Source organism: Pseudopodoces humilis, chromosome 8, assembly GCF_049639895.1.
Source record: "Pseudopodoces humilis isolate 2021_Gansu_Grassland_sample_001 chromosome 8, ASM4963989v1, whole genome shotgun sequence".
Lineage (NCBI taxonomy): Eukaryota > Metazoa > Chordata > Aves > Passeriformes > Paridae > Pseudopodoces > Pseudopodoces humilis.
In genome coordinates this window covers 25,517,470-25,541,238 of record NC_142207.1, presented here as the reverse complement: position 1 = coordinate 25,541,238, position 23,769 = coordinate 25,517,470, and the positions used below count along the sequence as shown (strand labels likewise).

Here is a 23,769-nt window from a genome sequence, read left to right as displayed (position 1 = left end):
GTATTCCTCCGCGATAGCGAGCCACGAGGTAGCTCCTCACGGGTCGGCTGCTGCAGTGCAGGGCGTGCAGCGGGCGGGACACCAGAGGTGCGGAAAAGCGTCGAGGTAATAAAAGGGAGGCTGACTATAAGCCCTAGGAAGGTTTGCGGCGTTAAAGGGGTTTTGTGACATTGTTCTGTCGCCACACCCCGCCCCGCTGGCACAGCGGAAGTTGCCGGAGTTGGGCGAAGAAAGAGGCGGAAAGGGACGGAAATTGCCGAGGGAAGGGCAGTGCGTGTAACGGTGGCCGAAAGGGCTGTGGGCTAGTGGCGGAAATTTCCCGTGACACCGTTCGCCCGATAGTTTGCCGGAAATACCCGAAGCAGTTCGCTCCGGAGGTTGCCGAGCGCGGATTGCTCTTTCCGGAGATTGCCGAAGAAGGCTCCGGAGATTGCCGAAGGAGGCTGAGGGCAGCGGCGGAAAGGCCCGAGGTCGCCGCCACAGAGGCCGAGGCGGAGCGCAGCCGTCCCGCGGCGCCGCCGCCCGTCCCGCGCCAGGTAACGGCGGTGCCGCTGCTCCGGGCAGCTCTGCCGCCGCCGCTCCCGGTGTCCTTGACGGGCCGGGCGCTGGGCCGGGGGCTGCTCGGCGGGCGGCGGCGCCTCCAAGGTGACCCCCGCGCCGGTAGTGCTGTCGCCGGCCGTGCCCTCGGCCCCGGGGACTGCGACACCGGGCCCGCCGCTGCCGAGCTGCGCCGTCCGGTCTGTGGGGGATCGGGGCCGGGGCCGGCACTCCGCTGCAGGCGGAGAGGCCGCTCGGTGACATTCCTATGTGTGATGTATAGATGGTTAGAGAATCGTATCTTGCGTTTGAAGGAGGTAACTCACTCTCCCATAACTGTACATATAGGCGTGCATACGTGCTCCATTGCAACTGGTGCAGAAGTTCTTGATTTGCCTGTTTAGAACTTGCCAGCAACCATTTGAACTGATAACAACAGTGCTGTTTTCTCTCTTACCAAAGCACCATGCTTCGACTGCTTGCTGTCCCCAGGACTTTAGCTGGGGTCACCCAATCCTCCAGAGTATGTGGTAAGTGTCTGTAGTTTATATCTGTGTCTCTGGTGATAAATGTTTATTGAAGGGCACATACGCATACTCGGTTTACAGGCTAAGGGATTCTGTGTTGCACTGTTGGTAGAATTGCGATTCTATCAGCACTCTATAAAATAAGGAGTGGGAGGGTCAGATGGTTTCCACCTAGCACTAGGTGAAAGTTGTTTTTCTTTTCTTTTTCCATGTCCTTCAGGGCGTACAACTGCAACAGCAGCCAGCAACCAAATAGAGGTGTTTGTGGATGGCCATCCTGTATTGGTGAACCCTGGAACCACAGTACTGCAGGTGTGGGGAATGGCATTCTCAGTTTTCTGGGACTTGCCATCTCACTTCTTGGCAGCATGTTCTGTTCCATCCAGCAGAAAGCCACTTGTCTTTATATTGTTTCTTACTATTCTTTAGAGGTGTTTTAACTGACTGTGATGCAATTTAATGTGGCGTAAATTCTTGGGGGAATTCATTGTTTGAAAAAGAAAAATATGCCATGGTTCCTTGAAAGAAGATTCATGCAGCATCATTTCCAGCTGCAAAACTTTATGCAGTGCAGTAACAGACTTTGATAAATTCTGGTTGAACTTCTGTCTCTGAACACTATGTGACCTCTTTCAGAACCTGTACATTTTGTATCTTTTTACAGTGTGTCTTGGGTAAATGAAGGGATTGTCTCCTTATAGTTATTAGTTATTATGATTCAGAGTGCTCTTCCTTACCTGCTTTTATTATTCTTGGTGTGGGAGTAAAGGGATCCTGAATCTCCCAGCCTGTACTGATTATTGTTACTTTTCAGGCTAACATTTCAAGTTAAGCTTTTTTTTAAGAAGCCATTAGATGGGGATGTGGTATAATGAATTAGAACATTGAAGTACACAATTTATTTCAAGATATAGCCCTTGCTCTTTGGATGCAAGTTCCTAATTTATGTAGGCATTAGAATGCCCCCAGCAAGAACCTAGTGTAAATTTTTTGTAAATGCTATTTTTTAAATAAGCCTTTCAGTTTTGTTAATGTGGCTTTTTTTGCTTATGGTGAAAATTGTCAGAAAAACTAGATCTTGTTAGAGCTTTTTTATTAAATTTGGGGGTAATCTTCTGGTAGTCATAGCTATAATGCTGTAGCATAGGTCCCATTAGCTGTGGGGGTTTTATGCAGCAAAGGCTGTCTTCCTCTGTTCTCTGGAGATCTGTTGTCTCTGTCCTCCTGTCTCTTCTTCTGTCTTGTTGTCTTTGAGTTTGGGGTCTGCTGAAGTTGAAGATTATCTGTTCTGGAATACCTTTATACAAAGTATCTGTGTTGTTGAATTATCAGGAATCATTATGCCCATTGTTGCTCTTTTTATGTTTTTAAATTTTTACTTTATTGCACTGTTCTTTAAAGAGTACACGTGTTCTTTAAAAAAGTTACTTGTATTGCTAGTGCCCTGTTGCAAAGAATTCTGTCTATTATTGGAGGAAAGAATGAAAGAGAGGTCAGTTCTCATTTCCTCAATCGCTTACAAAGATTAGAGAAACTGTATTTGTAATTGATATCCTGACTTTTTTTTTCTTCGTTACAATTTTTTATTTATGGTCACTCCTTAAGATGAAAGGTCAAGTGCACTCTATTTGTGAGTGTTACTCTTTGAAAAGCTGCATAGTGTTTTCTGAGGTGGAACTGAAAAGTCTAACTAATAGATTTAATTTTCCTTTGTTTCTTATTTTTTTATAGGCCTGTGAAAAGGCTGGAGTTCAGATACCTCGTTTTTGTTACCATGATCGTCTCTCTGTTGCTGGAAACTGTAGGATGTGTCTTGTGGAAATAGAGAAAGCTCCAAAGGTATTTTTTATGGAACTGCAATATGGAATATGCAACATGGAATTCAATAGGAATTTTTTGCTCTGCTTGGGCCTACTTTAAGTCTTATAAATAATTGTTGTCATTCAGCTGCTAAAAGCAGTTTTTCTCATCTCCCCACTGAACTGCAGTGATTGCCTATGAGTAGAGTCAGTTCTCAGGTTATTATGGAGTATCTTGCTCTTGGACAAGAACATTTGACAGCTGTGTGTTTGCTGGTAGATGCATTTTATGCTTTGTAGTTCAAGCTTCAGCCACACATTTTCAGCTGATACTACATAAATAATAAATTTCAGATACTCTATGGATATAGCTGTAGGATTGGTACCTACTGGTTCATTCTAAGATTGCAGTTAGTTAGTAGTTTTTATTTTAATGCATTGACATCTGTTGTGAGATAGTTGATTTCAGGAGTGAATACTGTCTTCAGCAGTGCTAAAACATCTGTGCACATTCTTTTGGAGTTCAGTCTAGGATTACACATTTAGACTCACACGTAAAATTTTTTAGCTTACCCCAACTTCAGTTCCATAGTTCGATGTTTGTGTCTTTGGAAATGTTGGGTTATCATTAAAGGTAGAAGTCATGATGTGATTGAAAATTAAGAGGGATTTGTTTACTAAGCAGGAGGTTTTGTTAATCTTGCAGTAATCTTAAGAAGAATTTTATACCAAAGTTTAATACAGTCTTTGTGCAAATAAATGTCTTGTAAATGATTCATACTCTGAATTTCAGTTCTAAAGGTTTTCCAGATGTCTGCTAAAGCTCTTTGATTTGACTTGGATTACGCCTGACATTCTTAATGCTGTAACTGCTTGAATTGGGACCAGGAATTGTAGAATTTTTAACTTTAAATAAATCATAGCTAATTTAACCTTTTTATATAGCAGATTACTAATAAATGTGGCTTCTAGTGACTTTACTGTGGTGATTACAGCCTGTTGCTGCTTGTGCCATGCCAGTTATGAAGGGCTGGAACATACTGACAAACTCTGAGAAGTCCAGGAAAGCAAGGTACCTTTCTTTTAGCCTCCTTTGGCTGTTTAGTTGTACTATCTGCTAAATGATGTTGACAATAACTTCATTTTCTGAACCTAACAGAGAGGGTGTAATGGAGTTCCTGCTGGCAAATCACCCATTGGACTGTCCTATCTGTGATCAGGGTGGAGAATGTGATCTACAGGTACAACATCCAATTAAATTGTGTAGACTTGGGTACAATGCTCTTATCTTGGGTGAAATTGTGCTTTCCGGCAGCCTGGATATGTGTATGTTCTATTGTTTGTTGTAGGACCAGTCAATGATGTTTGGCAGTGATAGGAGCAGATTTAGGGAGAGCAAACGTGCTGTGGAGGACAAGAACATTGGCCCGTTAGTCAAAACCATCATGACTCGGTGTATACAGTGCACTCGATGCATCAGGTAAAGTCCTTCACTTTCACTGAGGAGAGTACTAAGCAGGCATATTTGTGTCAGTTTCTTACTAGTGAAGGAAACCCCATGAGGGGTAGTCAGTTCTTAAAACATTACTTTTCTGATTGTACTTAAAAATTTTATTTCTGTTAGTGACTGATAGCTGGTTTCCTGGAGCTACCAGACAGGAAATAGAGAAAGATGGCCAATGCATGAAAGTGAATTCAGAGTTCTGCAGGGCAGAACTAGTCCCATGGTGTTGGTGCCAGAATGGATATGTGACTTCCTCAGCCACAAGTTGTAAGATTTATTTATTTTTGATAGCCTCTGGTAGCTATATTTACGCTGTTCTATAGCCCTAGAATGCTGTACTGGCCAACTGGAGCCAGATGGGAAAGAATACAATGTATCCAACTAGTTTTAGAAAGAGCTTGTTAGTTAGGACTAATCTTGGACTCAGTTTGTGTAATACAGTGAGTACTGAGCTGCTGTGTCTTTTGATACAACTCCCCCTAGTTTTTGTAGCCCTTTCTGAATGAAATTCTGCAGGTGGTACTGCCTGTGATGGTGCTGACTAATGCATCTAAACAATTGTTTTCTTCTTTCAGGTGTACAAACTAATGTTTTATCTTAAGAAAATGAGATGAGGGCTGAAAAATGTTCTGTGTTGCAGTTGTACATGCCAGATGTGTTTCTCCTTCTTTGTGCACCTACCAGGTTTGCTAGTGAGATTGCAGGGGTAGATGATTTGGGAACAACCGGAAGAGGAAACGATATGCAAGTTGGTACTTATGTTGAGAAAATGTTTATGTCTGAGTTATCAGGAAATATTATTGACATCTGCCCAGTTGGTGCTCTTACCTCCAAGCCATATGCCTTTACTGCACGCCCATGGGAGACAAGGTAGGTGTTGTAACTCATGGTGAAGACAGCTTTCTCTGTTGTATACTTTGTCTTAGAATATGTCCATCTGTGATACCAAGGGCTTTCTCTGATTTTTATTTTCTGTGTTTTTGTTGTAGACTTTCCCACAGAGTGAATCTAACACAAATTTTGTTACAGCTTATTTAAGAAAAGGAAGCATGTTATAGCTTGTAGACTGTTCTTCCCTTATTTTTGCCTTAAAATGTTTTGGACTTGCAGGTTGTGCTGATTGCTTAGTAAAAGATGCGTATAAAGGAAAATACAAATTCATTAACTCACTATTTGGTGAGGATATTATGTAAAATATCTTGTGAAACTAAGCTGTTCAGCCTCAGTGCAGTTCACTGTGTGATTTTCTTAACTAGTCGTTTAACCCTAAACAAGACCTGAAACACATTCAAGAGACAAAATCACAGAACGTTAAGGGTTGGAGTGGACCTTGAAGATCATTTAGTCACAACCACCCCTGCCATGGGCAGGGATGCTTCTCACTAGATACGGTTTGCTCAAGACTTTATCCAACCTGGCCTCGAAAATAGGAACGTGCTGGTTTGACCATCCCAAGGATATTCCAAATCCCCAAGAGCTGTTGTAATTAGTCTGGAGGAGCAGGGGAAGGTGGAGGTAGATGCCTCCCCACAGATCGGCTCTCCAGAAGGCAGGGGGTGTAATTACCAACCGTGTCCGCTGGAAGGCTCCCGAAGCACAGAGCCTTGCACTGCGTGCAAGTACCGGATCAGTCTCCACCAGCAATTTTGTCCTGTCACCAGTGGCACACTGTGACAGAATTACATCCTTAACCCACCTTCAAGAGATGAGAAACACCAAACAAGGAACACATCCAGACAGCAAGGTGTTAGGTTACATAACACAGCTCTGAGAACATGTGCAGCAACTCCGAGACCAGTACTTGTTAAAGTAATACAATGAGTGCTTATAACAAATTTGTTTTCACAACCTCTGGTCAGATCTGTAGTTACTTCAACTCTTCATGCCTCACACTGGATGCTTTAAAAGACTGTTGTGATTTAACTCAGCAGGCAGCTAAATACCACAAAGCCAGTTGCTTATTTCAGCCCCCCATGGGGCATAGGAGAGAAAACCGGGGGGAAAAATGTGAAATTTGTGGAACTGGGTGAGAAGCTGTAAAGTCCTTGATATGGTGTAAATGTTGCTTGGCAACAACTAGAACATCCCTGTGTTATCACACTATTCTCACTATAAATCCAAAATACATCTCTATACCAGTTACTAGGAAGAAAGCTGTCTCTATCCAGGCCAAAAATAGGACACTTGCTGCTTATATATGGAAGATTGCAAGTGATTTGTTTGTTCTTCTAAACAGGAAGGTAGAGTCCATTGATGTTCTTGATGCAGTTGGAAGCAACATTGTAGTGAGCACGAGGACAGGAGAAGTGATGAGAATTTTACCAAGGCTGCATGAGGATATCAATGAGGAATGGATATCTGACAAAACAAGGTGTGTGGATGTGCTTATAACCACGTATGTTTATGCACACATTAAAGGCACACTTTGCAGAACCAGAAATGTGCACAGTAGCACTGACTGGTGTTCAGCTGCTGGTATTGTAAAGCTACAGTGAAGAAGAATAATTGATAAAATACGTTTTTTAGTTCTATAATTGAAGTTGCTGAACTTCTAATGTTCTAACTTTTGTAACATTTTTTCACAGTAATTTTTATTTCTATTACTGATTTGTGTGTTTTTGAGAAGAAGTTAAACTTTCAAAGGAAATATTGCTTGGTTTTCTCTTTTCTAAAAGCTTGCAATTAGAAAATTCACAGAATTATACACAATTATCTTCGTCTTTGCTCTTTTGTAATATTCTTGGTGTTCACTCAGGTTTGCTTATGATGGTCTGAAGCGTCAGAGACTTACTCAGCCAATGATCAAAAATGAGAAAGGAGTATTTGTTTATGCCTCGTGGGAGGATGTATTAGCTCGTGTTGCTGGTGTGGTAAGAACAATTTTCAATATAAGTAGTCTAAAATTAATTTCTAAAGCTGGATGTACTATGAATATTAATATCAAGTGAGTTATTTAAAAATATTTTTTTCTTTAAGGTTAGAAGGGAACATTTGACTGCAAATCCATTGTGTTTTCACTTATATTTCTTATTCTTTCACTAATAATTCCTGTTTCATGGATTGGACCTTTTAAAGAACTTTTTTCTTTTCATGGGTTCATCTGGAGCATTGGGAGAGAAATGACTTCTTTTTAAATAGGAATGTAAACTGTTTCTTCAGAAATTTAGGAGGAAGCAATTTTTCTGAATACTCTGATCTATCTGAAGACATTTATTTTAAATTTATTTAAACTGTGCCAACACCACTTTTGCTATCAAAGACATTAAGGCTGTATTACTTATATCTGAATTGTGCTTTCCTCAGTGCTTTCTCTGCGTGGTGATTGATTCTGCAGCTCAAGTGAAGTGCTGCATGACTGCTCTGGATTTTGATTAAAAATTTTATGAATAACTGTAATTGAGCTTTCCTCAAGGATGTTTTTGCCCATGGTACAGTAGCCCAGTTTGTTACAAAAGCTGCTTCTTCTCAGATAATACTTTTGAGTTAAGTTTACTACTACTACTATGTTACAGGAGTTTGTATTCTGTCTGCACTGTGGCTTTGTTAAAATAAAAGCATTCACCAACCTTCCTCTCTCAGCACACCAAATGAGAATTAGCTACATCTGAGTGGTGACTCCAGGAGGAGAGACCTGCATAGAATACAGAGAGCTCTTCCTTGCTTATCCTGCATTCTGAAGGGGCTGGAGTTGCTGCCTGGCAGGAATCAGACACCACTGATCTGTTCGTGCTGCTCTAGGCCAGTAGTTGCACTGCTGACTTTGGCACACCCTAATATAACAGATACTTACCTGGGCTAAGTGAGAATTTATTTCAGTGGTTTCTTTTGTTTATGTTTACACTTCCTTTCTCTCCAGCTCCAGGCAGTGGAAGGTAAGCATATAGCAGCAGTTGTAGGAGGGCTGGTGGATGCAGAAGCACTAATAGCTCTGAAAGATCTACTGAATAGAGTGAATTGTGATACGCTCTGCACTGAAGAGATCTTTCCTACTGCTGGAGCTGGGTAAGAGGACAGGCAATGTCTATCTGTAATTAGTATGTTAATAAACTTTCCAGTCTGCAGATCATCTCATGGCAATATTCTGAAATTAGCAAAGATAACAATTGCTGATGCATTAGAAAGATTTATTTGAATTTACAGTACTACCACACACATAGAGAGTATTTATGGATTGTGAGTTGATTTGTAGTCTCTACTCCAGCAAGGGCTGCACACTTTATCCCTTGTTGTACTGAATGTACAGCTGCTGCAGTTTAACAGTGAGTTACTGAAAGCCAGTTACATGCTGTTGTGAGCTGAAAAAGTCAGTTTCTGTTTGTGGTGTGAAAACCTTAGTACAGTTATGATTAGCAGTTTGGAATGAGAAATCTTTCTTTTCGTGAGATGAAAAAGTATTTTGAGCATCTACAATCTTTACCATAGCTTCATTCCTTCCCTCTACTGAATTCTCATCCTCTTTGTTACATCTTGTTATAGCACAGATTTACGCTCTAACTACCTGCTGAATACCAAGATTGCTGGGGTGGAGGAGGCAGATGTCCTCCTTCTGGTTGGCACCAATCCACGCTTTGAGGCACCACTTTTTAATGCTAGAATTCGAAAGAGGTTCGTATTCCTTGGTGGTGAATAAGCATGTGAATCCATCTGGATTTGATACAGTGCTCGGAGCTGCAGGCAGTAACTTGAGAGTGTTCATTCAGACGGGATCACTGGATTTTAGTTCACCTTTTAGTAAAGGGAATGGTGATTTATGTGTGGAAAAAGGGTAGTACCCTGTAGTGTAGAGCTAGTTCATTCTCACTTTGACATTTTACATTAAGTTCATCTACTCAGACATTTATTCCTTTGTTACTTTACACAGACACCTCAAATTTTCTATTTTATAGAAGTCTGTTAAATCATATTCCTTAAAGATTTATTTTCAGCAGCAGTTTATTGCTTTTTGTATTGTAACAAATCAGATGTGCTGAGTTTAGGAGCAGACATTTCAGTTTAACATTTTCTTTGCCAAGTAGTGTGACTTTCTGAAACTTTTGAATGTAGCTAATTCAGTTTTAATAAGATATATCAGTATGAGGCTAATGAGGTCTGTAAAAGCCCTGTCCTTCTTAATGCTAGGATCTTTGAAAATACATAATTTTAAACAGTAATGGCATTGAAGTTTTGAAAGGAGGGAATGCTGTGAGACTTTTGAATGTATATTTTCATGTATTTTTATAAGTCTGTGCCATGAGAAGCTGCAAAAAAGAAAGAATTTCTAACCAGCTAAATTTTTCTGTGTTTATCTAAGAAATAAGTAGATTTCTAAAACTGAATTGGCAGAAGCTTGTGGGGAGGAGGGAACTGAGTTGTGAACGTGTCATGTAAGGTGTGTTGCTGTATGGTTTCTGGAATAGATCTAGAGAAATAATCCTTCTAAAAAACCTAGAGGCTTACTTAACAGTCAGAATAAAGCCCAACTCCATCTTACCAAAATGATGAATGCCATTTAAATTCCTTTGCAATCCTATTTTAAGTTACTGCTGAAGTTACAGTTGGTGGCTTTGCTTGGGTAAAACTCTGTATCTTTAATTTTTATAAAACATTTGTTGTATTTTCAGCTGGCTTCACAATGACTTGCAAGTGGCCCTTGTTGGCTCTCCTGTGAATTTGACCTACACATACAAACATCTAGGAGAGTCCCCACAGATACTTCAGGACATTGCTTCTGGCAAACATGCCTTCTGCAAGGTACACAGAACTTAAGAGTGTGACTGTGCAATTCCACAGGTATTGAGTAATAATCTGAATTCCCCAGAGACAGATTTGAAGAAAAGTACCATGTTGTGGATGGGGTTATTTGCTTTTAATCAAATGCAGAGATGAGGTAATGATTAGTGTGCACCAAGTATGTATAAACTGTGTAATATATTCAGGTGTGTAAAACTTTGCAGTACAGGAAACTCCTGGGATATTTCTTGACATAAAACAGCTGTTTCAGGCGCTGCTGTTTCCATTTAAATGTATGGTTATTGAACATACAGTTCTGTACTAACAAGATAGTTTCCTGCTTACAGCAGTTTCTCTTGGCTTTATCTCTAAATGAAACAATGACCATTTTGGAACTGTATGTTTGCATGGAAGACTTATGGAGAAATTCGGGGATTTATTACATTATCTGTGGCAAGAATGGTCTTTGTAGCTGTGGAATGAATTTCTAATTCTTGGCTTCCACAGGTCCTTGACCATGCCAAAAAGCCAATGGTGGTGGTGGGCAGTGCAGCCCTGCAGCGCGGTGATGGAGCTGCCATCCATGCTGCTGTTTCCACCATTGCACAGAATGCCAGGACCAAGAGCGGTGCTGGTGATGATTGGAAAGTCATGAACATCCTACACAGGTTTGCTTTAAAACTTTCTTAGGAGCAGCTTGCTTGTGCATTGTGCTACAAAGGTTACCACAATGTATGTGTACAGGTTGCTTCATATACCCCCAAGCAGCTTATTGGGTTAAAACCTGTAGGGAATATAAAAACCAGAAATACAAGCTAAACTTCTTTTAAAAAATGTGTTCCTTTACCTGGCTCTCCATGAGTTTATTTATTTATGATATTCAAATGTAGAATTTAAGGTTTTGATTTAGACATAGAATACAAGAGAGCTTAATAACATCTACCAGAGTGCTCAGTAGGATGCACAGCAGACCAGTGTCACTTGCTAAATGACTGCATTTTATCTAGAGGAAGAAAGACAAAATGGCAAGAGTATTTAAATAATATTCTCGTATAGAAATACCTAAAAAAAGTTTCTTCATTTGGGTTATTTTAATATTCCTTTTACTATGCAGCTTCTTAACTGACTAGCTAATAGAAAGGTTTTAAAGATTTTCATTTGAGACCTTTTGATCTTAGCTATTCAGTTTGTCAGGATATTACTCCCTTTAATAGACAAGCTTCTCTTTGGACAGTCCTTCACCACTCCCTTTCTAAAATTCTGACTGTCAAACTGACTGTCTTTGTAAAGGAGAAATTACTTCACCAAATGTAATGGCTCTCAGTTCTGGAGACTCAACAAATTTCTCCTGCCAAAAGCAGCTTCATTGATGTAAAAAAGGTATAGGTAGAGCAGGGCTTGGTCCTCTGAAGGAAACTCAAATAGAACATTCTGTTGCTGAAACTGAAATATTTAGTACCAAAATGCTGATGAGTTAAAGAACACTCACAATACAAGTGTGATTTGGCAGTCTTTCATTTTGACTTCTGTACTTATGGTGCACCATCCGTTCTACCTTAAGTGTAAAAAGCAACTTTTTACTGCAACCTCTGTGTCTGACTCTGTCAGACAAAATGAGTTACATTGGAAGATCTGTACTCTGGAGAGAATCTTTTTTCTTTTAAGTAAGACTGGGACCTGATTGTGGAGGATTATGCAAAACTGTTGCTTTGGAAAAGGAAGACTGTGAGAAAATGAGAATTATGATTTTATTATTTTAAAAGTATTTTTATGTGTGAGTAAATGAATAGTGATGAAATAGTGGTCTTAAGTCTTTGATGATTTCGAGCAGCTGATGGCCCCAGAGTTTGTCTTTCATCTTCCATGTCAGTGTCCTAAATTAAAGGGCTGACGAGTTCCATTCACAGCTGAAATGCCATCTGCAGCATCAAGCTTCACCAATGAGCTGCCTGCCACTAGGTCCTGACTTTCACTGTCTGCCTTTATTTTTGCTATTATTTTGATATCTTAAATAGGTGAGATTCCCCGTGAAAACTTCAAAATTGTGTCAGGTTGTCAAAATGCAAAACTAACTGATACTCTGTCAAAAATTTCAGCAGCCTTTGAGCTTCATGTTTGTCTTGTTACTATTAGGAACCTCTTACATCCCTTCAAAATATTTAGTCAGAAAAAGAAGTTACGTTGGTTCTGATGGGAGAGGGAGAATTCTGAAATTACTTAGTCATGATGTATTTTTTCCTACAGGGTTGCAAGCCAAGTTGCTGCTTTGGACCTGGGTTTCAAACCAGGAGTGGACGCAATTAGGAAAAATTCTCCCAAAGTATTGTATCTCTTGGGAGCAGATTCAGGTTGTATAACACGTCAAGACTTGTCAAAGGAGTGTTTTATCATTTATCAAGGTAATTAGCATATATAAATTAAGAAATATTGCTATCTTAATAGCTGGAGAAATTGTTGGAAACAGTGGCATAAAACCCTTTGAGAAATTTTAGCCATTGTTTTCTGCCAGGAAAGGGAACTTCTAACACATAACTGAGATACTGGTTACCTATTTCTTAGGTAAAGATGGGAAACTGTTGATGAGTAATAAGGGGATACAAACCAATATAGGGCTTCTGAAATAGAGCTTCAGACCTGGCAGGCAAAACAGCATTAGTTTGAAGCTGTTCTATCATACCAAAACATAAACTTATCTTAAGCTAAGAATCCTTGTTCCAAGAGCCTCCCAAATCTGAGTTACTACAGAGACAGTAAGACCACTTACTCCTGCTTGTCCATTCATTCTCCCCAGACTATTAGCCAAGTAAGACCTCAGAGCAGTCAGCCTCATGTGCTTCAGATTACTGGCTAGGCAAAACTTAGAAAATCCTTTTTTTCTGGGAACACAGAAATTCTGTCTTAGTAAAGCATTTATTTTGACTTACTTTTGTCTCATGTTTCTTCTTTCTATGCATTTAGGGCATCATGGGGATGTGGGAGCTCCCATGGCTGATATTATTCTCCCGGGAGCAGCGTATACAGAGAAGGCAGCCACGTATGTGAATACTGAAGGTCGGGCCCAGCAGACAAGGGTAGCAGTAACACCTCCTGGGATGGCAAGGGAAGACTGGAAAATCATTAGAGCTGTCTCTGAGGTACTTTGCTGCTATAAATTGCTTCTAATAAAAGTATACTGAGAAGTTAAGTTCCTTTTTGTAAACATTTCCCAATGTAAAAAAAGGTAGCATTTCAGGGAAGCACATAGTTTTAAGAAGTATGTTCTGTATTGAATCCTAGTTTAATTCTGTGAGTTAAATCATATTGTTTCCCTTTTGAGGATAGCTCTAATACTGTCAGTGTTGTATGCTGTTGGAATGCTTAATGGTTGAAGCTTTGCAAATTTTGCAGGTCTCTGTGAAGTGCTTTAGGGGAAGCTGGCGGGAACATGCAGTTTCTTGCTTTTTAGAAAGAAAACAGCATGGCCCCTGAGGCCAGGATCTGATATCATTAGATGAGGTCAAATATGTGATCACTACTCAGGGGGAACAAGATGCATTGATAATTGCATCAGCTTTTAACTCATTTGGTGGTAAGCTAAGGAAAATGGAAGTAGAAAAGTACTTCCTTTATTTTTATCCTTTGTATAGTAAACAGGACAGCTTGGTTTTTAACATGGGGAAGCGTTGGCTATGTAGGCATCAGAGGTCCAACAGAACACTGACTTTGCTTCAGTTTGTGCATTCTAACTGCCTGTGTTTTCAGGAGTATAGACATTTTCTCATTTTACTTTAGGGGTGTTAATGCATTGGTAATCCAGACCACGATGAGTTAAATCCTTAGACTTGATGGCATTTCTTTCTGTGAATCTCTTAGTTGGCTGGTTTGACCTTGCCTTATGAGAACCTCGATCAAATACGGAAGCGTTTAGAAGAGGTATCACCCAATCTGGTTCGATATGATGATGTGGAAGAAGCTAACTACTTCGTCCAGGCAAATGAATTGGCAAAGGTAAGCAAAACTGAAGCATATTGGCATGATTTAGTGCTCTTATATAGCATAATGCTTTTTTAAAAATCTTCGTATTAGTAGTACAAGAAGCATTTTTTGACCTAGACTGAGTGCACTGAATGCAGAATTCACTAAACAAATGCTTTGGTAACAACCTTCTATCATATAGGTGACTTTCTTTTCCTTTCTTACCACAGTTGGCGAAGCAACAGCTTCTTGCTGATCCTCTTGTTCCACCTCAGCTCACAATAAAAGACTTTTATATGACAGGTATGTATAGTGTGGTCTTTACATTCTGAAATCAGAACATTTTACTTAGCTTTACAGTAAGGTCCTTATGATTAATTTAAAGCTTTCTGCTAAGATATATAGGATTACAGTCTTTTGAAGAAACAAAATTTTTTAGTAAAATTATTTGGAATTTACATAAAGCACAGTCTGTATTTTCAACTAAGTGATTTTATTTATCCTGTTTGTATCCAGTCTTGTACTAAATTTCTTTCATATTGTGTCTGTGCACTGACAAGTTTGGATTTTTTTTTTACAGATTCCATCAGTAGAGCATCCCAGACAATGGCCAAGTGTGTGAAAGCTGTTGTTGAAGGTGCCCATGCAGTAGAAGAGCCATCCATCTGCTAGAGACTAATCAGACTGCTACCACCTTCTAGGTTTTTGTTGCAGTTAATTGCTGTGACTGATAACATTTCTTTTTCAAAATCTATTTGACAGGCCATTGTATTTTTTTTCTTCCTTCATTCACATTTCCATCACTTCAAATAGCCCCATCATACTACAGGACTGTTTTTGTCTGAAGGAACATGCAGCACTCAACTTACTGTACCCAGAGGCAGGGTACATGATGACTGTATACAAATAAATTATAAATACCAAGCCACCCATTAGCTCTGTCATTCATGTAGCTCATGCTTCTTCCTTGAAAAGAAATCAGTAAGCAACTCAGACTCAGTTGATTTTCTAGGAACGGGTTTACGTGGCAAAAAGACTAGATTGTAACTTCTTTCCAGAGTATCCAGGTATGTTAATATTAAACCCTGGTCATAATGTGAGCATGCTATTTTTGTAAAGTACTTTTAAAACAGGTTGTCCCTCATACCTGGTTTATGTCAATGTTCAGACCTATCTCAGCTCTGGATACTTATATGTTTCTTCATTTAGTTTCAGTACTCTTGGAGGAAATACAAATAATTTTGATGTGGAAAAAATGAAAGTAGCCTTCCTCATACTGAACTGCTTTAAAAATTAGCAAAAAGACTAAAGGCCTTTATACCAGTTCAGATATAGAAAATAATCTCAGAATAGTTTTTCTGTGCATTGATCTTTATATAGCAAGGTGAGGGAAGGGGTTGTATGTGCTATTTTTTGGTTGGGTGGTTGGGGTGTTTTATGCTTTAGAATAACTTCAGAACAGTGACTTTCTCCTCTGTATTATGCTGGTTAATGTAAATTTGGAAGAAGGATAACTTCGTTTTCAACTGGCTACTAAACTTCAGTTTAATTCTTCCAGGAATTCTGAAAATGAGAACAGTATCATAAAGCCATAATTTCCAACTGTATTATTTTTTTAAAAAAATGTTAATTTTGCAGGAGGAAAAGCTACACTTTTCAATGTAGAATAATACTGAGTGCATGGAGGAGCTGCTGAGTGCTGTAGAAGTCTTAGTTTTCCATTTTTCTTCCATGGTCAAAATTTTTCAGTAACAAACATGTAACTTTTTAAAAAATTGTTTTCCTTTTGCCCAGGAGAAGACTCATCCTGGTATATCAGAGTGTCCTCATGTGAGCTAAGTCTTAAATGGTGGGCATGGTTTTATTCAGCCTGCCATCTCCAGTTACCAAGAGGGGCAGGGTCAGTTCTTGTGGTAGTACAGAAAAGGGCAACTCTTCATTTTATTCAGATACTGATATGCATGTTAGTGAGGGAGACTGCAGTCTGGTTTTAATGTGGCAGTTCACAGGACTAAGTACAGCATGAAATTCTCCTGTCCTTGTGGAATGTTACTTCTTTAGGAGGAACAGGGGTTTATTTGCACATAGCAAAAGAAAAATGTGTGTGACATATGCCAAAATGTTTAGGAAGAACAAGTGTAGTTGAATTCTGTATTCAGAAAAACATTTGGTTCTCAGGCTCCTAAGACGAAAACCTCTTTTCACCCCCGCCCCCGTGTTGTACAAACACAGAGAAGTAACTTCAGCTGTGCAACAAGTCAGTTATCACTTCAACATTTATGAAGGTTCAAAAGCTTTACATGATTTTTTTCCCTTAAATGTTGTAGCACTACTGGCATGCTTTTTGGTTTTTTGACAGCTCCACATCCTTCAATTAGTACGTATAGTAGATTCTCGTTTCTCTATAAAAACTGGTCCAGCCTTTATCAAGAAAGGCAAGAAGGGCAAGAAGTACATGTGGTGCTCTCTGTCCTGTTTCTACTTACTCTCGTTCCCACCTAACTAGTCAAGTACAGAATTTTTCAGCCAAATTTGGTAATAGAATCAAGGCTCTCCATAAATTTGATGGAAACTGGATAGGAAGGAAAAATCTAAATTAGCATTCTTATCCACTGAGTTTAGAGTGTAGCCCATCCCTTATCTCTTCTGTTTGCTCTGGTGGCTGAACACATTCGTGCATATGAGGACTTTTACCCAGCTACTGACAAAAGGATAAGAGTGGTCTGCAAATGCAGGGAAGTGACATAGGCTGGGCAAAATATTGGAACAAAAATTACAGAAACAGGGCTATTCACACAACCTACCTCTTTGTTTAAGAGAAAAACTTTACAGTTAGTGCTACTACTTGCTGGTCCTGAAGCTGCAACCTCAGAGAATTATGAAAAAGTGGCGATGAAGAGGGTGGTGGGAGATAAACAAGCTCTGAGTGAGTACTGTTCCTGATGGTTACGGTAAGGGCTGACCAGCCAGGTGCTAACACTGCCTGAGCCGTCAGTGAGCTGATGCAGCTCACTGCCAGGTGCAAGGCTGTGGGGTGCTTTTATGCCGACTCCAATGGGGTGGGCAGGGGCTTTGTTAGGCTTTGTTTTGGAGCTGAGCACAGCCCCGGAGGAGACGCAATTCTCCGAGTGCAGCCCTGGTTCCACCTGGTGGCTAACTGGCAGAACTTCTCAGCGGGTGCATCACCAGTTACCTTCAGGTGCGGTAACCTTCATCTCGCCTGCTCCTGTGCACTCCTGCTTGTACAGCCTGCCAAGGAACAGGAATGTGTCTGGCGAGAAATGGATGGGGTTGGTCATTAAGCGTCCTCGTCTCTGAGCACAGCCCTGTGTAAACAGGACTCTTGTGTGCAGACTATTAATCCCAAACATGACTCAGATTAAACCTTGCCTTTTTGTAGTCTTGTCTTCAGCAGGTGCTTGTGGGAAGTGGAGAAGGCAAAGGGTGTGTTAATTCAAGGTAAAATCATACTCTGCAGTTACAGTTTCAAGCAAGTTTAGGCCAGGTGCATTCAGATTAAAGAGAAACTGTAACTATAACTGCAGGCAAATTTAAGCATCTAAGTCTAAAGCTGTGATTTCAAACCAAAAACCAACCAACCAAACAAAAAACACCTCAAAAAACAAACCTCAAACCCTGTTCAGTAGCTACCTTATTGAAAGCACCACCATGGATGCATCCCTCTAGTTCCAAAGAGAGGGTGTTTAAAACCCTGGGCAATGTAGTGAGCTGCTTCAATAAAAGGAAACCTAGCAGAATTCAAGTCAAACAGGTATGTCCTCATGAGACTCTAAAATGTCCAGCAAAATTAGGCCAGTTATAAAAACAGTTGGAACTGACTCATTTTTAATGCATTTTGAAACATAGCTCAAGGCAGAAAAGAAGGTGTCTGTAGAACTTCCCCAAGAAGTACAAGATTATGGATCAGTGCCTCTTCTGAGACTGATAAGATTCTTGCAAGACAGTCTGATACATGCTTGACTGAGGGATGTGCTGTACTTTAATGTTGAAAAATACAGAAAAAATAAACGTAACAGAAAAATAGCTCAGGGTCATAGCTCTAAAGGAAAAGCAGGGTGGCAAACTGGCATCAGCCTAAATCCAAAGGGGTAAGGTAATATAACTTCATTTCTGTCCCCACAACCCTGCTCCTCATAAAATACTCCAAACAATGGCTAAGCCAAGACATCCTCTCCCAAAACAAGACAGTCTCCTAGTACTTTGTTGTGTTGTCCTTCAAATATGCAGTAAGATGAAACCACCTTTAGTGCTGAAGGTTTGGAAGATGAGTCTTTCAAGGCACTGACAGGACAAACAGAGAAAGTGCTGAGAAGCAAAAGGATAGAAGAAGACTTCATGGTGACTACCAACATGGAAAAAAAAGTAGTAAGTAAATGGGGAATTCTGGAGAGCAGCTAAGAGCTAAGGACTTCCCTGACAACTGCAGTAAGCTTTTTATAAGGAGTACAAGAACCACATAAAATGTCAAAATGCCTAAGTTCTCCCAGAATTACCTGAGGAAGGTAAGGAAAACTTAGTTCAGAAATGAACACCAAATCCTTCACTGTCTGTTGGTTTATACAAGACAAGGTCCTTTCTGCTGTGTAAGGTTTTATCCAAAAGACACTTGCAGTAACACATATTAGTTGAGGGAATGATGTCAGCAAAGTGTCCAAAAGTACCCAGGTTACTCCAACTTTCCATAGCTCAGCACCACAGAAAAATGGCACAGACAAAAATAACCTTGTAATTCAAACAAAGTAAGTGAGTCCATAATCAGCAAAGCCTGCTATGCTAAACACTGTTAATAATTATGTTTTTCTCCAGCTACATAAAACATGTCTAATCACAGTGCCTAACACTGAGAAGCCTACTGAGATTTAGAGGCATAAGAGGTAGTTAGAGACATCTCCTCACTCAGCCAATGCTGAAATTTGAATGTAAGTATTTCTAAGAAATAGTTTAATTTGTTCTTGTCATAATCTGTACATCTGTGTTTATGTTTGAAATGGATCAGAAATGAGAACCACATATCAAAAAGAAACATACTAAGAGCAAAAAAACTTCATGTGTAACAAATAACTTTCAAAATCCACTGGAATCCCATGACCCTAGACACTAATTAATCCTTATGCTTTGATGTTAGTTCAGCTCCAACTATTTTAGAAAAATCCTGTCCTGCATGCTCTTTATTTCTCAATTATCCATCACAGGATATTCCACACCTTTGTTGGAAGCTACTATCAGAAGACTTAAGAGATGGTTGATATGGGCCTGAGTGGGAATTCTCATCTTTACAACTTGCAGTGGTGAGCAAGATCCTCTGCAACCTGAATGTAAATTAATAACTGGACTAACATCAGAGAGGACTGGTGATAAAGCGTGGAGCTTCTTAACCACTACAATTACAGTTAATGAAATATCAATAGACAGAAGCAGATAGTAAAAATACAATAGTAAACTTTGAATTAACAGAGGACTTCCCAGGAAAATAGGATGGTATTAGAGCATTCTGTTGGGACAGCTTATTCCATTCATTTGTCCTCTATTTAAAGAGGTCTCCACAGATGCCCAACGTACTCTGGACAACCTTCCCACAATTAACAGTCTTAGTTTTGTCTTTGCTGAGCTTTAGGAAGACAATACCATTTATTTAATGCAGATTAAAATACACATTGATAATGAAGAACAGATTAGTGAAGTCTTAGTTAATTACTATTTTCAGTACAGTTCACTATCAATTAATTATATTATCATGTAATAGCTAGCACATGTCTGCTCCCAATTGGTTAAATACTTCTACAGCTATACTCCTACTGAAACCCACAGCAAAATTCCCATTGCTGAAAAAAGCTTTAATGAGGCCTCTAAGACTCAGGAAAACAAGGCTAGTCGTGTGTACTTTGTGTTGCTTTGCTAGTACTGGGGGCTTTAAACAAAGTCAAGCAAAGTTGCTCTGTTGTACATTACTTGTCCTGTACTTTCCACTGTGCTATCTGCCACACAGGAGTGCACTAAAGCACGGGATTGAAGGAGTTTAGCAGCTGAATTAAGAAACTCAATTTATGCCATAACTTGGGTGTATTTTCTAGAGAAAAATCCTCAGAGCCTAGACAGTGTTTTTAACATAAGGACTCTGTGGTTTGGAAAAGTGGCAAAAAGCATGCTGCTTATCAAATACATACAACTGCAGCAGAGTAACTGAAACCCAGATACGCAAGAGACAGCCATTGCTATAAAATTTCTGTATTAAAATTGTGGAAAAATAAGAATAAACATTCTTCCATAATACCAATATGCTGGGATTTAATGGTTAGCTTTACCCCAGAACTTTACACTATTACACAAAATAACACCACATCACAGCTACTCAAGACATTGCTTAGAAGAATGTATCATAGCTTTGGGTTTTATTTAGTTTCTCATCCTTTTTAGTCTGTAAATGCCTAAAGACAAGATCTTCTATACAAATGTGGCTCTTCAGATATGCAAGTCTTGAATTAATGTCTATACACTTAGAGTTTTCCTTCCCCTTCATAACATCCACCTGCATTTTAAATAAATTGCTAATCCCTTCTGCAAGCATTTGAAGACACTGGAAGTATTTCCTCAGTATGTGTCTTTCAAGAAATAATACCAAGATGCTGACATTATAACACTGTGGAGAATCCAAGAGTTTCAGCACACGCACAGAGTCTTAAGTCATGCTCCAGAGATTCTTGAGGCTGTACTTGGGGTGCATACAACCTTGGGAGAGAGTCAAGGTTCATTTCTTGATGCAGCCTCCTCCAGTAACTAGTGTACAACCTAAAATACCTATTTCATTGCTTTGTTAGACTCACAAAGCTTATTCTCTGCGTCACTGCCCTCTGTCTCACTACTAACACAAGTGAGACACATCAGCACAGAATGCCTCATTAGCCAGAACCTGTGATTTACAGAACATTAATGTTCTCTGACCACTCTGTGCTCAAGCGTACATTTAGTTTACTGGATGGAGCAGTTGGTCCAGGGATGAGGACAATTTAAATCAAGACAGACAGACCCATTCTGAAGAAACGGAAGTTCCAGAACACAATTCTCAATGTTGTACAGGGGAGCTTTCGTGCTTTGAGTTTACACACTGTCCTTGTACAGAAGTTTCAGAGTCCTATTTGTTCTTCAGTGTAATTTCAGAGCACTGTTCTACCCATCAAAATAATGTATGTCCCAACTTAAGAGTCTTGTCCATAAAGATAAGCAAGAATTTTTTTAAAAAATAATTTCATTCTACATTACTAAAGCTAGCAGATTGCTCCTTTAGGTTGTTACCATGTCACATTTTATTTTAATTTCATATTTTTATTTAAAACAATTAAAATAATATTTGCATTCTTAGTAAGTTAGTGAAAAGCAAATTACTCTCAGGTAAATAAAATTTTCTTAAATAAATTTATCTATCCATAAAGTAAAAATTTCAATTTATCTGTTGAATGATTACACAATACTCCACATAACCAAGATGTGGCAAATTTTTCCTCTTTCTCCTCCTTAAAAAGATTGAATTCTTTTTTTTGCACAAGATACTAAAAGTATCCAATTTCAAGTTTTCCTATTCCAAACTTCCACATTCAAAATGTTTCTCCTTTTGCTTGACATTAAGCTCCTGGCTTCACAATTAAAACACATCAAATAGATCTCAGGGTGTCACCAAAATGTGTGATGATACTATGATGCATGTTTAAAATTAGGCAGCCATGTAATCTGATTAAAGTCAGTTTCTGCAAAGCCAAACACCTAAGCCAAAGGTTTTATATTTTTTCTTTGCTCAAGTGCATTCATAGCCATTTCTCTAAAATGTTGAATCATCTGCATCCCGTTTAAAAAATACAATTCCAAGATACTAAGTGTGCTGTACAAATATTAAGAGTACCACAGACAGATGCAGCACAGATTAGTTGTTCATGGTGTGCCTCTCTTCCTAAAACACCAAAAACATCTTAATAGCCCAATGCAGAGAACTTGAACTGTAGTTGAATTATACTGAACTACTGAATTAAGTTAAAAGTAGCAATCCTCTTGTTTAGCACAATGGTTGTACAGAAACTTTGTACAGAAACTTTGTACAGGAACTTGAATTTGGTACTCTAGCAAAATCCTGCTGACTTGGTAAGAGTTTTATGCAAGCACTTCAAACACTTCTGAATTAGTAAGTGTTAGTAAGGCCTGCAAGCATTTGCAAAACTGGGGTCTGAGAATTTGGCCCTTTATTTATCTATTTACAGTAAAAGAAAAGGAAATACTAGTTTATGCTGCATTTGTTGAATTCCTAAATCAATTTAGATAATTTATTTGCAGTATTTCTGAGGGTCTGCAGTTTTTCAATCATCCCATATCTGACCAACATTTGTAATGCCTTTCATTCCTGCAGTAAATTTTAGGTATAGGATATAAAAGTAGTTTTTGTTGAAACAGCTTACAGAAAGCATAATCATACTTCATGCTCTGAAGCATACAATAATGACTGGTAAAATTATCAAGGACCCTAATTATTGCATTAGTTCTATACAAAATGCAAACTCTTTTGAAATACAATATAGGAGCAACATATTTGGTTTTTTTTTTGTTGTTGTTTTCCAACATCAGCAGAACTATGCATCTAACAGATTAATAACTGAAAAACAGAAAAAAAATCAAATAACATAAAAAAAACTCCCATGCAATAATTCCATTGAACACAACACTCTGGATTATTAAAATGAGCTAGGTAGACTAACCATAATTTAAAAAAACTCCTGCTAAACAAAAACAATTTGACACAAAGACCAGCTGACTTTTAATTATATTTTAATTAAAACCCATTTATCTAAATGAAAATCCCACTATTAACACATGAACTACGCTCACCATGGAGGCTGGGCAAACTCCAAGTATGTTTTGAAATGCTGAAATATTAAAAATATGAATTTTTTTTTTTTTTTTTAAGATTACAAGAACTGAACTAAACCAATATATTTCAGATTTGGCAGGGGAGAGGAAGAGGTTGATAACATACTAAGTAATTCAGTACCTTAATCCATATGACCTTAGTCTGCCTGCAGTTAAATTAGTCTATACCACCTGAATAATTTTACAGTGGAAAAAACATAATGTATAGCTCATTACTTTCCTAATTATTTCCTCTTCCTTCGGGACAAATAAAAAGGCATCTTTGCAGTTCATCTCTGAATATGGCTGTGCATAATACTACTTCAAAAAGCATTACCACAGATCTGCTGAATACAGTGATCAGTGTCTTCACCTATAGATACACTACAGCATCTGACGTTGTTTTGACAACATATAATCTATTTTTTACACTCTAATAAAAGAATCTGCAACAAAAATACCATTAATTTATATTACAAGACACTGTAGTATAAATTTATAGCATTTCTCAACTCTGTAGGTAAGTTGGTATAATATATAAATATCAAAAACAAAGCCCCTAAATCAAAACAGTAACCTAAAAAGAACCAAAACAGATTTTTAGAAGGCTGCAAAGTGCTATGAAAATATTAAAAACAAAACTCAACTGTTGCCCCAAAATTTCTTGCTGTGAGTTCTGTTTTTTCACATCTTATCCTGAAGGGCAGACAATGCTAAATTTATGACAGCACAATTTCTCAGATATTTATCATAGGTTCCTCTCACTCGTATTAAATCCCCCACTGTTTCTCTACATGGCCTATTCCAGAAAGACATAAAAAAGTAAAAATTA

General features: G+C 38.8%; 1 protein-coding gene across 4 annotated transcripts; it reads left to right on the top strand.

Moving 5' to 3' along the window:
- The first annotated feature begins 6 nt into the window (after positions 1 to 6).
- On the top strand, positions 7 to 14,958 carry NDUFS1 (NADH:ubiquinone oxidoreductase core subunit S1). Of its 4 annotated transcripts, none has more exons than XM_014249277.2 (19): positions 7 to 105; positions 1,000 to 1,067; positions 1,285 to 1,376; positions 2,796 to 2,903; positions 3,859 to 3,935; positions 4,023 to 4,104; positions 4,213 to 4,343; positions 5,052 to 5,237; positions 6,604 to 6,738; positions 7,123 to 7,237; positions 8,224 to 8,369; positions 8,844 to 8,972; positions 9,968 to 10,097; positions 10,584 to 10,744; positions 12,321 to 12,475; positions 13,035 to 13,210; positions 13,929 to 14,063; positions 14,261 to 14,333; positions 14,611 to 14,958. In XM_014249277.2, the coding sequence occupies exons 2-19, from the start codon at positions 1,004 to 1,006 to the stop codon at positions 14,700 to 14,702; spliced, it is 2,187 nt and encodes a 728-aa protein (XP_014104752.1). In that variant the 5' UTR covers positions 7 to 105; positions 1,000 to 1,003; the 3' UTR covers positions 14,703 to 14,958. The 4 variants fall into 4 exon arrangements, with proteins under 4 accessions (XP_014104752.1, XP_005519937.1, XP_087914647.1 ...); XM_005519880.3 differs by lacking the exon at positions 7 to 105 and adding an exon at positions 254 to 536; XM_088058521.1 differs by lacking the exon at positions 7 to 105 and adding an exon at positions 254 to 536 and having other exon boundaries at positions 886 to 1,067.
- Positions 14,959 to 23,769: the final 8,811 nt, after the last annotated feature.

What these genes read in the sequence shown, in the direction of transcription:
- NDUFS1 (XM_014249277.2), top strand. Translation starts at nt 1,004, where the DNA reads ATGCTTCGACTGCTTGCTGTCCCCAGGACTTTAGCTGGGGTCACCCAA. An exon ending in GTGGAGAATGTGATCTACAG is followed by an intron (nt 4,105 to 4,212) that starts GTACAACATCCA and finishes TGTTTGTTGTAG; the next exon opens with GACCAGTCAATGATGTTTGG. An exon ending in AGGCAAATGAATTGGCAAAG is followed by an intron (nt 14,064 to 14,260) that starts GTAAGCAAAACT and finishes TTCTTACCACAG; the next exon opens with TTGGCGAAGCAACAGCTTCT.